The sequence below is a fragment of the Rhea americana genome, unplaced genomic scaffold, assembly GCF_003343005.1.
Source record: "Rhea americana isolate MKP2758 unplaced genomic scaffold, rheAme1 scaffold_165, whole genome shotgun sequence".
NCBI lineage: Eukaryota > Metazoa > Chordata > Aves > Rheiformes > Rheidae > Rhea > Rhea americana.
Window position 1 is genome coordinate 394,257 of NW_028185761.1, and position 13,332 is coordinate 407,588.

At 43.5% G+C, this 13,332-nt stretch overlaps 1 protein-coding gene across 1 annotated transcript in view; it reads right to left on the reverse strand.

Annotated features, from left to right (window-relative positions):
* MYO7A (myosin VIIA) overlaps positions 1-12,700 on the reverse strand; it is a 73,315-nt gene extending 60,615 nt beyond the window's left edge. Inside the window, exons 1-6 of the mRNA XM_085300539.1 lie at positions 12,569-12,700; positions 9,522-9,635; positions 8,090-8,242; positions 6,263-6,280; positions 2,556-2,740; positions 1,496-1,617 (exon numbers count right to left, since the gene is read on the reverse strand). Of these exons, the coding sequence (XP_085156665.1) occupies positions 1,496-1,617; positions 2,556-2,740; positions 6,263-6,280; positions 8,090-8,242; positions 9,522-9,635; positions 12,569-12,700 (724 nt within the window). The remainder of the gene's footprint in view (positions 1-1,495; positions 1,618-2,555; positions 2,741-6,262; positions 6,281-8,089; positions 8,243-9,521; positions 9,636-12,568) is intronic.
* Between the last annotated feature and the right edge of the window lie 632 nt (positions 12,701-13,332).

A 13,332-nucleotide genomic window follows, 5' to 3' on the forward strand; every position in this document is an offset into this window, starting at 1 on the left:
TCCAAGATTGCTGGGTGGGGAGTGCTGCAGGCACTGGAAACAAGTTTGAATTCAGGGCCTCTCTTCCCTTGAGCCCTGGGTGTGATTAAGCACGCTACTGCAATACTTTAGCACACACGACCAAGGGCTAGGACTCCCTTGGGTCGGATGCTGTACCAGCTCCAGTAACAAGTACATTGGCTGTCTGGTGGGATCGGCTCTCTTGGGAAAGCAGGACAGGATTGTACTGGTCCAGCATCCTCAAACCTCAACCCAAAGAACCAGAGAGCCAACACGTCTGGTTCAGCCCACAAACTCGAGCCCAAAGCTGAGCTTGCACCGCAGACAGACTCCCTCTAAATCCTATTACTTATCAACACCAGGTCTGTTCTGCCTGGCGTAAGCTCTTGATCCCTTTACACGTGTGCTCCCCAGGGTGCTGCAAACACATCATGCACTTGCCACATGCCACAGTGCCTTCTACCGAGGCCGTCAGGTAGCTCTGCAGTGCACTGAGAGCCCTTGCAGCATCTTAACGCCACAGCTGCTTACAGCTGAGGAAGGCTGTAGCTGAATGCAGAGAGGGAAAGCTCTGAGAATAATGATCCTCATTACCTGGATCTCCCTTGAGTTGTATTTATTTATTTTTCTCTATTCTACTGAGACCCATTCTAATCTTGGTCAAGGAAAGATTTGTTTTGCTATTGCTTATTGCCATTACAGGTGTTTAGTTCCTGAAGCTCTGGTCAAATTAATTGCACGTTCAGCTGAACCAGCAAAGAATATGAATAAGGGTCTTTTCTCTGCAATTATGATTGAGCAGAACACTTGAGGTAATTTGTTGAGTACAGCATTTACATCATATTGGTGCTCTGCATCCACATATAATTGCAACACTGGAAGAGGCTGTGAGTGTTTTTTCAGAAGAGCTTTATGTGCCTGGTGATCAACRTTTTTGAAATCCAAAACTATACATAGAATTAGGTAAAATTCTAATTTCTATTTTGAAATTGGTGTGTGTGTGTGGGGGGAATGTTCTGTTTAAAAGTGGAAAAAAMCACACTTCTCATTTTTAAAGAAATTTTGAAAATACTTCAGATCAGCTTAAATATTTAATTTTTAACAATAGTTGTCAAAAATATTAATGAAAAAAATGACAGACCAAATCAGAGCATATTTTTGTTGTGAAAAATAAATTAAAATGGAAAGAAACCAAATAGACTATTTAACAAATGCTTTCATTGGCGCATTTGAAATTTTTGCATTTTGTCACTTCTTGAAACTCAAAATGAAACAACAGGAACCCGTGTTTGACAATATTTTGTGGTCCCTGAATCTGATTTTTCTGGGCAGAAAAAGAAGAGCGATTCAGTACAATGTTTGTTTTTCACTTCCAGTGCTGAGCACTTATAACTCAGACCATTGCTATCACACTGTCATGCACGTGCAGTTGCATATTTGTCACCTTGAAATTGCTATCGGCGAACACTTTTCCCTCTGTCATCCAAGGTCTCACCTTCCAAGATGGGATTTGCCTCCAGGACCTGCTGCTCAATCCAGGAATGCTGACCGCTGATAGCAGCCAGGAACTGCAGAATCAGTTTGGTGCTTTCTGTCTTCCCTGCTCCTGATTCACCGCTGCAAAGACARCAGGAATTGAGGTCAGTGAAGGCCCTGCCACACCCCTGCTGGTGTCCCCATATCCTTTGGTATGACTCTATGGCCTGTCCTGCATACAAGGTAGCCAATATAAGTGATTAAAAGGGACTAATAAAAGGGCACTGGGGCTGACCCCTGGTCCCATGGACAAATTACCTTGCATCCCCACTTCTCTGCATTTCCTGGCCACTGGCACGTTGCCCTGTGCTTGGTCCTGACTCTATGGGGACCCCATGTGATGCTCTTTTGGCCCTCCAAGGTAATCATTACTGCATATTCTTTTSACTCCCAGATAKCTGAAATAATGTGTGTGGGATGCARCAACCCAGCAGRGTAAYATTTTTATGCACTGGAACTTGTGTCTAGGTATTGCTTGCCCTGGAGGGAGTAGGTGGCAGCCTAAAAGCATGCAAACCTGTTCCAAGACGGAATAGTGCTGGAGGGCTGAGGGAGCCAAATCTAGCCCACACTGCCACTTGGAGCAGTCATTGGGGTGAACAATCCCCATAACTGTGACTGGACATTTCCAGGAGGCCAAGAATGAGCACAGTGAAAATCAAGGGTCCAGCACTCATGCTTGTCCCTGGCCCATCCTTGTGCAGAATGTGTAGAACTCTGCAGATCTCTGCAGAAATACTGGGACAAATGTAAAGGGGAGGTTTAAGATGAGTATGAGATTTATTGGGTTGTCATATAATTACCAAAAGAAGGATAAAACATATTTACTAGGAACATTAACTGTGAACAGTAGAAATATACAGCAAAAAACAACCCTGCACTGGGAATAGGYGGATGGAAGACCTTATGGGTCTTTTTAATTTTGATTCTTTTTGATAAGCTGTTCACTAGCAACCGAGTTGCAGATGCTCAGCATTCTTTTGCAGAACAAGACCCAATTTGGAAATTCACCAACCCACCTTATAATGCAACACTGGTCCTTGTTGTTGCGCTGCATGTTGAAATAGCAGTTGTCAGCAATTGCAAAGATGTGTGGTGGCATCTCCCCAATCTTTTTGTTGGTATACAGGCGTATCTGCTCCGGTGAGTAGATGGGTAAGAGCTGGTAGGGGTTTACTGCCACCAGTATTGAACCRGTGTATGTCTGGAGGAGAAGCACAYGAAGATTTATGGGGACAGTGAAACCTGTCTGAGAGCTGTGGCAGCTTGGATGGAGAGTGGAGGCCAGATAAATTAAAGTTTTTCATGAGCTGGATGAAGGATGATGTTCAAACCAAAGATGCTTGTAGGGTGAAGCCTGGAGCAAAAGTGAAGCGGAACTTTCAAGCTATCTAAATCAGTCGGTATTCAGYCCCACTCTCACACAACATAGGTTCAAGCCTTAATCTGTATTTCAGATGCTCCTCAGTTTGGATTCAGAGTTTGAAGTCAAACTCATCTTTGCAAAAACATCTCCAGAGCCAGCACATATCCACTAGAGATGAACGGGATCTAGAGATCATTGCTTTCTCTAAAAGCAGGATCAGTTGAACCTATATCATTCCTGGCAGATGTCTACCTAATATATTTTTAAAAACCTACACCAACAGAACCACTAAACCATTCTGCAATCCGTTCCTCTTCACKGTTATCTCTGTCTAACCTAATCTTTCCTAGCTGCAATTTAAACTCTGTCATTTGGACRTGGATGTGGCCTATGCAACCCTGACATATCACTTCTTGGTTATTTCTGAGTCATTTTTGAAATGACATTTTGACCATCCAATTGTGTAGGTGTTTGAAACTGTGCAGAGGTGTTAGACATCTTCTCCTTTACTCCCTAGATATAACACTTTTTGCATAGCTAACCTTGGTGGCCATAGGGATGCAGAGAAAGACACAGGAAGCCTATGATCCATCACAGGCAAGCAAAGATGCCTGCTCTGTATTCTCCTTGCTGTCCTTGGAAGGTGTAAATATAGGTATATGAAGCCTCTGGACAGCCTTGTGAACAGTACTTCTTCCTCACCCATGGTGACCAGAGACCCTCTTGTGAAACTAGTCRTAGCAATTGACTACAACCTAGTTGYACATCTGAAGGCAAAGGTGAAAGTAAGTAACAGCAGATAAAACATATACAGGGAGAAGAGGATGMAAAAAGCCCTTTCATCCACCATGGGCAGGAAGAGAACAACTTTCATGTGGTAGCACGTACCAAGGTTAATTAGCGACCAAATGGTACATTTTTGTTAACAAACACATTTCTTGAAAATGGGAAACYGTGGCCCTCAGATAAGTAGAGTCTATTCTTGGCCTTGAATAGCAAAAAACTTTGTGGTGCCTTACTCTTTTGTTTCTGCACTTCCAGGARGCATTTCTCTCAAAACCCTCAGCAAAGAAGTCTGACAAGAATAAAAATCTTGTCATCCCACTTAGAAGTAGCTTTGAGGACTAAGAGGCTTGGCMACATCCCAAACTCGTGGCTGAGAGTAAGGATCTCCTTCCCCAACTTTGGTTGTCTGAAAGTTCATGTCTAGAGTAAATCAACTGGGCTCCATCTTGGGCTAAACAAGGGGCATGAGGCAGAAACTGCTGCTTCACTCCATGACTACAAAGGAATCCAAGTTGCCTTGTTTAGGTTAACTTTTCACAACTAAAGTTAAGTGAAATGAATCCTCCTTTTGTTTCCTGGTGGAACAAGTTATGAAACTGCTGCAAATATTCTTTCCAGAAAAAAAGTCATTTCAGTATAAAAATAAATCTTGCAGCTTTATAATTGCATGACCTAAAAGTACCAAAAGTAGGTCTCCAGCACAAGGGAGCAAAGTGGTATAGGCAAGGATGCTTGTGAACCATGAAAAAATCTCTCTGTACTCTGCTGGCTGCAYATTGCAAATTGGCTGACTAATAAAGAAAATCTGAGTTGTTTTGCTGCCTTTCTGAAGGCAGTAAAATAACTATCTGTGCTGGTGAGAGAGAAAGGGAGACATGAACTGGCAGCCCAGGTCAAGCTTTTCATGTCCAAGACTAGTATCCCTTGACTGTGACAGAAAAGGATTGAGTGGGGTGAGATGATAGTTCAGTCTCCACTGTCTGTGCAGTATTTCCCACCTGCACAGGCTTCCTGAAAGGCAACCAGTAGGTGGCAATTCTGTCCTGTGGTAGGGATGCTGCAAGCCCTCTGAGACCTGACTCTGGCCAGCACCAGAGAACAACTTTCTGCTCAGTCCTAGGTGGGGTTTGAATTTATAGTGACTAAAGAGAGGGTACAATAGTTCTCCCTGTAATAARGAGGTTACATGCCAGGACACCAGAAAGCCTCTTTAAGCTCAAGGACAAGGTTGTCACAAATCCCAAAAGGTAAAAATTGGCTGTGAAACAACATTGGCTGGATGGTAGAAGAAGGTATCGAAGTAAGGGAGTGGTGAAGTCCCAGGGCAGCCTTCCACAGAGACAGAGAAGATGAGTTCAGTGCTCAGAGGAGGAGCRAACTCTATTTCTGAACAGGATTATGTCACCAAGATCCCCAGAGACCCCTGAGTCCCCTTGCCGTTCAAGGTAGGACACCAGGAAGATTTYTTGCTGCTTCCGAAGTTATTGACAGGCTAATTTGGGGGACATTTCTAATARTCTTCCTCAAACCTCTTTCTCTCTTTTGACTTCCTCTTTGCAGAGGTCCCTGAGATCCATGTGTTTCAGCCACTTTTCTCTGCCCTGCCTGAATACAGCCAGCAAGCCTTTTAAARGAGTTAACCATTAGTTGCAGGAATGCTTTCTGGATGCTCTCGCTGACCCTTCCCTTGTGATCTGCGAAGGACTTTGTCAGCAGAAATTCTCATGCCGCTGCTTGTTTTCGTAGGTCATTCCTAGTTGATATATACCCACTGTTTGCCCAGTTCTAGCCTCTGATGATATGCAAAACTTTGGCCACTTTGCTGATGAGGGGCCAAAGAGCACCTCCAAGGAAGTATTCTCTCTCTGGTTTCTATTGCTGGGTGAGAGTAAAGCTTTGGGAAAAGTTTTACAGATAGGCAGGGGCTCTGCCATAGCTGACCATTTACATCAGGAACTACATCTCATTCATTACTGCCTGCATGACCTACATATTAATTAGCCCTGAACAAATCCTTTCTGAGCCTGCTTCCCTCAGTACCCAGAACTCTGTGGCTAACTTCATCTGGATTTTTATGGGGTTAGAGCTCTACTAAACACTCCTGCATTTTGTCAACCCTTAGCAAGCAGAAGGCACTGTGCTCATCTCCAGATAAACATAAACAGATTTAACCCTGCTCAGGAGTCCAGACTCCTTACCACATGTCTGTGCTGTTCAGTCTGGTTTTCCCTCAGCACATGCAAGCCAAACCACAGGCAACAAGCCTCTGCTGAAGTTTTTCTCATTTTGCTGCAGAAGTTTCTTTTCTCCAAGCTTAAGTCATTACTGAAAAGTGCTTATAGCTTTAGCCATCCAATACCACATTCACAGGCTGAGGGACTTTCCAGCTCCGGGAAGGTGCCATCATAAGGGCCAAGCTCTGCAGTGAAGGAGATGATGTTCTCAATGCATTTGTGAAGCAGCAGCAATGGTGGTGCAAATTAAATGAGAATGCCACAATRCTTAAAAGAAATAAGTGAGCCAGTAGAAGGCATGACAGTGATTGTAAATGACAGTTCAAAGAGTCATACTTACCCTCCCACCACAATTTGTCTTAGGTGGAATATGTAAGGGAGGAGAAAAAGGAAAATTATATTTTATTAGAGCAGAGTTATCCCTCCATAAAGCTAAGGAGATAAGGAAACGAGGGACTGAAGTCCCACTGGAAGAATCATCCCTCAGTAGACTCAGAAACCCTTGCAAACAGTAGAGGTAAAGTCACAGTGAGCTTTGCCACATCTGAGAGAAAGCAAATTAAACCTCAGGAAAAAAACACCTCAAGGGACTAGTTACTCCTGGCCAAAAGACATCAACATGGTACCTTGACTTTGCAAAACTGCCATCAATATTTACTGTACTGGGCACAAATCTATTCCCTCTAGTTCCACCCCTCTTAGAAGATGAGATCTAAGGCTGGGTACCTGAGCCTTCACTAACATGTGCAGAGGTTTGTGTGTGCCTCTGTCAAGCTATGCATTGTATCACCATCAAACCCAAAGACTCTTCAAAGAAACCACATGGTTACTGAGCCACTCCAACCTGAATTACGGCCCACGCTCACTTCCAGGTTAGCAGCTGCCCTTTGCATTAACCTTTATTAGCACGATGCTGCCAAACAACTTTCTGCCCCGTGGCCATTCATGTTCATAATCCCCCAGGATGCCTGTGAATAGCTTACCGAGGGAGCTCACAGACAGGAGCTTTCATAAAGGAGCTTCTTTTATTCATGGGAAATCTGATATTATACACCTGAAATCTTATCTGAAGACCTCGGTTCACTCAGTGAGGCRACAGGCACATACCCGATGACATAGGGACCCCCAGGAGAGAAATATGAACACCACTGACTAAATACCCWGCCTACTGCCGATCTTCCCACAGAGCAAGAGGGAGCTGTGGAAATTCCCTTGGTACCACTGCAAGGTGCMCACAAACAAGAGAAAACGGAGCAATAAATATATGTTCTCTGAATGAGCCTATCAGGTGCAAATCATTGGCTATCTGCACTTCTTTGGTGGCATTAAGGTTGCTTGAATTTAGTCAGTCCCATGAGTATTTAACTTTGAAGCTGGTCATGATCTGAGCCAGGGGCTGAACCTCCAAAGGCCCCTTCCAACCTAGATTGCTCTATGATATTTGATCTTCAGMCAGCAATTCTAAAGCGGTTCAGCTTGTCCTACATGCATCAAGGTCCGGACAGCAGAAAAGCAGTCTCGCCTYTGTTGGCTGTACTGGGATCTCTGGTGACCACCATGGGCACTCTGTATACATGRTGACACCACCTCAAGTGTGAATATGACCCTTCCAACTTTTGYTAGTTTATCATTGTAAATGGCTGATGCTCCCTAAAGAGTACTCCAGGAAGTAATTAATTCCAGCTAAGATCTGAATTAATATCTGGACATGTCTTTTTCTCTACATTGACAATACAGGGGATCCTCCTGTGCCTCCTTATCCTTCCTCCACAGAAGTGAAAGTAGAAAGCCCACATATAGCTTCCAGTCTCCAAAGGCTTTGCTTCCGTGTTACTGTAGTCTGTGTGTGGCCTGAGTTGACCTTCTTGTTCGGTGCACAGAAACTTACTGTGTGTCTAGAAAACTTCCAGAAGAGTTACACAGGGAGGTGGCAGGGACTTAAATCATAGGGTCTTCAGCTTCTACTGGAGTAGCCAGAAACTCTACAGTGTCCTCTAAAGGAGCAGAATATAACAGTRCAACAGCCCTCCTCTGCCTGGGTCCAGCTGAAGGTAGAAATCCAGGCACTCAGCTGAATCCAGAGATTGCCCACATGGTCCCTGACATCTGCTCCTCTGAGCTAAGGGGAGCATGGGGTGTAGTAAGASGAAAGAGGGTGGACACTCACATAGATCAGGTGCTCCCGGTAGCGGATCAGCAGGTTCCTGAGGATTCCGGCCTCATTCAGATCCCCAAGGCGGATCATGTCCTCTACTCCATGAATGGAGGTTGGGTGCATGGGTTTGATGTGGCTGGCATTCTGTGGGGAAATCCAGTGCTCCTGGGAAGAGAGGTGGAGAAAGACAAGTAAAACTTGATACCCCTGAGACAAGTGGCAGCCAGAAAGACCAAATGAAATAAGAATTTGAGAGAGCATTAGCTACAGCTTGTATTCCTGGGGTATRACAGTGGCTAATTTGAAGTCATGATGGAAGAAGGAAAATATCTTTTGGTTCACAAGAGCAGCAAAAAACATGAGACATGAGCCATCCTGGCAAGGGCATAATCTAGGGCAGAATGGAGACCCAGCACACCAGGAGAGCTTTTAACAAATAGCAGGTTTGTTCTTCATTTCACACAACTACATTTCCACATCACTGGTTATCCTTCTGCCACAAAGTACTGTTGAGTAGAAAAAAATATGATTTAAAAAAAGGGAGGGATGCACATAGGCAACAAAATTATACATATACAGGCACAGTGTCATTTATACTGACAATTTCTGAAGGGTTTCAAAAACCATTGCAGACTAGATATGAGGACACTACTATACCAAAGTCTCTTTCTACCTTCCCAGAAGGGAAAGAGAGCATTCAGTTATCTGTTTGTAAGATAGATACTCCTCTGAAATAACCATTGCTATACAGAAGTTGAGATAGGAAAATGAAGGAGATTCAGTGTCTGGACATGCCATGTGAAGATATGGGCTCAGCAGGGGCTGGATACAGCAGAGGAGCAGCTGCTGGAGGTTAGTTCACCAAAACACTGTCTAAAGCACTTTGGAGACCTATGTCCTCGTTATATTGAAGAAGCTTTTTACCATTTCACTCTAAACACAATCAAGAAAGTAGGGATGCACTGTTATCCTGTGTTTTAYRGATGGGAAACTGAGGCACATTTGATACAAGGGCATACAAAGGGTCAATGATAAAGTCAGAACTTCATGACTCTCTTATATGAGCACCTTTTCTCACTTAGAGTTTGGGAAACATTGGGAAAAGACAAAATTCGATCCATTAACTGGGCTTGGGCTGTACTGTTATGATCTCTCTACTTGATGTTGTAGGTTGTTCCTTCTTGGCCTTTGTAACCTGTCTCTTTTTATTTGTTTACCCTGCACCTTGTCTGGCAGRAATTTGGTTTGGAGCTGGGACTTCTCTGAAGCTGTGGCTCAGTTCCAGCACTCACTGTATTAATGGAGAGAATCCCATAGTCTTTAATGAGATTTGAGTTGGGTTTTTCTTTTGAATGGCACCTGAGGTCATGCTTTTAATCCTACCTGGGGCCTGTGCATGCAACAGTCATAGAGCTGATGAGCAATCACAACCCTTTGTACGTACGTTGTCTTCATCGTCGACAACCTGGATCTGCCCAGAGTCACACAGTTTAACCACTGCTCCAATGGGGACATCRAATTCCCGACCAGTTTTGAGGTCCATCCACACATAATCCCCCTGGAACCAAAAACAGAAGTTACATCGTGGCTGCAGATGAAGGCTCAGCATCTCTTAGGATAGTAGATACTGAATTTTATACTCATGATTTTTGTAGATGGCGGAGTCATGCCTCTCCATTTCATGACCTCATGAGTGGTTGCTGGTCACACACTGCATTTGGCAAGAGGTTACAGAACAGTGATAGAGGCAGAAAAAAACATGCAGGTAGAAGTTTTTCCTCCATAGAATGAGCAAGCCTAGAAAATGATGCTTAGGAAACAGTTGGAGCTCTGGAAATCTTTGTCTGGAAGTCTGCACCATTTTCCTTGCAGACGATCACTATGGACATACATTACAATCCCTCTGAGACAGCAAAAAGAGGATGGCTAGAGAAAGGTTAGGAACATAACAGACAGGTAGAGATACTTCCCCAAGATGCTCTCCCAATTACAGCAATTTGTAAGTGGGCTTTTTACATATAATACTTCTCAGAATTTTTGTGCTGTGTGTCCAGTCGCCTTCTGAAGCTGTGCAAACTTTCATCATTSATAATTTTGAAGGCAGAGTTAAACTATAGATAGCAGGAGAAGCTGTGCCCCTTAGTGTATTTTGAACTTGTCACCTCTTTGATTTGAGGCCTCTTTGTTTTTATTTTGGAAGATGCAATGGGTAGTTGACCGCTTTCTTCTCACTCCATGTCACTGGCAATCCTTCAGACCTCTATCAGTCCTGCTGCGTAGGAGCAATCCACTGATGAATTCTGTGGATATTAAGTTACTGTAATGCACACAGACTTTTTAAGAAATTGTTTTCCTCAGAACAAACAAACAAAAAAATCACCCCAAACCAAACTCCTGAGCAGGACCTGTGATCTTTTAAATGAGATGGAATTATTTCCTGCAACTAATATTAATTAAAGAGATGCTAACTGGGACTCACTTGATTAAATTATTATCAGGCAAGTTTGCACCAAATAAAATAACACATATTTTCACACATCTCAGTTTAATGTTGTGGATCTTGGAGCCATGCCTAATGCACATATTCCTGGAGGCTCCATTCATACCTATTAAGCACGATCCAAATGCAATATCTACTTTTGGAAATCTTGAAAACCTACTGGGAGAAGGAAGAACAAGCAATAGAAAAGATGATTCTCTGCATGCTCTGCTAGGCCATCGTCCCTGAACATCTACCAATGACCATTTCTGCGGACAAAGTACTTAGAGATTTGGTTGGATCCAGTGTGGTAGACATTATGGGCCTTCAATTCCACGCTTGGTAATGGGAATTGAAGAAATCCAGGGGCCATTTCTTTAATGTCCAAGCATTATAAAACATGGTCAAACCTGTATCTTCCACCTCAYCAGTCAGCAGGACTAGAAAGAGGAACTAATTTGTGGATGCCACAGGTGCATACAGCTCTATCCAGGCACCCATTTATGGAAAAACACTACATACAAGTAGTGCCTAGMCATTTTGTGGCAGATTCCACCCTCGCCAGCTGATTGCTATGTTTCACCTCAATATCAACAAAATCATGCTGCTTACATGGAGCTGAGGATCCAGTTTTAGTAGAGGTTTTCTTTTCCTCAGACGATGATGTTCTAAATATCTTCACTCAGTTCATAAACAAAAATAGCATTTGGACCTTTGGCTCATTAACTGCCTTAGCTTCACTTCCAAAGACTCAGTAAAAAGGGAAAAACATGTGAATGTAGTAATGCATAGATATATTATAAATCCACTTATATCAACACTCTTTCCTTAGGTTCAAGGACTCTGAAAGCATTTTAGAGTATTATTTAGCACTATTATCTTCATTGCATAGCTGAACAAATTTATGCACGGAGTAGGTAGGTAACTTGATCGAGGTCTCAAAGAAAAAAGAGATGGGGATCTCAGGCCCTGCTCAGCAGAGACCTTCTGACACTGCAACAGTTGTGTAAAAATTGCTCTAGACCAAAAATCCTAAAATCCTAAAGCCTTGGTTTTATATCTAGTTTTGCATAGTTGCAAGAGACACCTGCTTCATAGGCTGTTCTGTTACCACACAGCTGAGCTAAAAAGGTAGTCCACCATCAGCAAGTTAAATTGATTCTGTACTGCCRCTAAAACAACTTCTGTGCTTTGCCTACCTGATATACAGGGTGCTAGTCTCCTCAAAGTGCTCTTTCTAAATATATCACAATGCGATTCTTAATACTGGTAAAAAAAGCAAGTCTGATGGGATGGGCTAAGCTGGCAAGCTCAGAAGGGCATAGAGAGTTAAAAAATGACATCACTCATTCAGACTGTCAACCCGTTTCCTTCCCTGTCTTTAATGGGTTTGATACAAAATCCATGGAAGTCAGTTAAACTCCTTCTGCTTATGCAATGACTTTTGGAAAGTCTAAAGAAACAGCAAACATCATGAATTTCAGGGCATATCAGTGTGATTCATGCATTTACCAGCTCCAGGGGACAGCCTGATAAGTTGCATGTYGATGCTGTTTATTTTCCCAGACACACGACAGAGCACTAGAGAAACAGAAATACTTGTGTATCTCTTTACACTAACTAAATGGTCCAATTCTTCCTGCTCAAAGCAGAGGACRCTAGCTAGAAGGCAGCAGTGCCCTTCCAAATGCTCTGGGGCAGACTGCCATAWGGACCTCACAACCTAAGGGCACTGAAAATCCAACAGAGATGCAGGAAGAGGGAACATCATGATGTACATACACAGMTCAACACAATTCATGAAAAGGAGTTTTAGGAGGAACTTCCAACTGCAAAGAACAAGAATACTGCACCACAGGGAAGCTACAGCAGTTGGGGAGTCACAAAGGTCCAGGAAGAAGGTGAGAGAAGCTGGCACAAGCAGTACAAGGATCCCATCAAACAGCGAGACAGATTTCAAATGAATTTGAAAGTCACCAGCTATTCTTGGAGCTTGAGACCCCCTRTCTTACCGCCAAAAGAGTTGTGGGCTTCAGGGCTTGATTGACRTTGCGGAGTAGTGTCCATTTGCCCKGGTCTCTCTCCTGATCTTCCACCACCTCAGGGCACGGCTGCATGATGACGACTTTCTTCCTCTTCAGCATTTCCAAAATCTTACAGTAGTATTTGGCCCTCTSTCTGCCTGCTACATGTATTCCACCATGAATGCCAGAGAGCTGTGGGCAATRTGTTTTAGACCCTCAGCCTAGCCATGCCTCCTGATTGCAAGACACTCTCAGACTTAATCCACAGTATGGCTTTTGGTAAAGGTCTTCTAGCAGAAAAATTTCTGCCCACTAGCCATGTTCCTCCACTGGCCAGCTAGCATGAGTGCCCCATACGGCTGGGCACTTCTGGAGTCTTAAAGGCAACTGAATTACTTTGCTTCTCTTCACTTAAATTCTTCTGGTCTCTCCAGTAAGGGGTGATACTTGGTCGGAGGTCTGAAGAACACTGCAACCACTGGTTCTGGAAAAATGACTGCAAGATTAACAGGAAACCTCTTCATTTCCTTGTGACTTCTCTCCTTTATCTTCTGTTCTTAGTGAAACAACTGGCTGCCAGCTTGAGGACTTTCAGCACTGAACACACTCAGGTACTTATTAATCCACAAATGCAGTCAGTCCCCATGCAACACATGGCATTTAATTAACCTAATACCTTCACATACCAAATTAACCAAAGCACAGCGGGAACTCAAAACCAGAGGCCATCTGCATTTTCTTTAAACTGATCG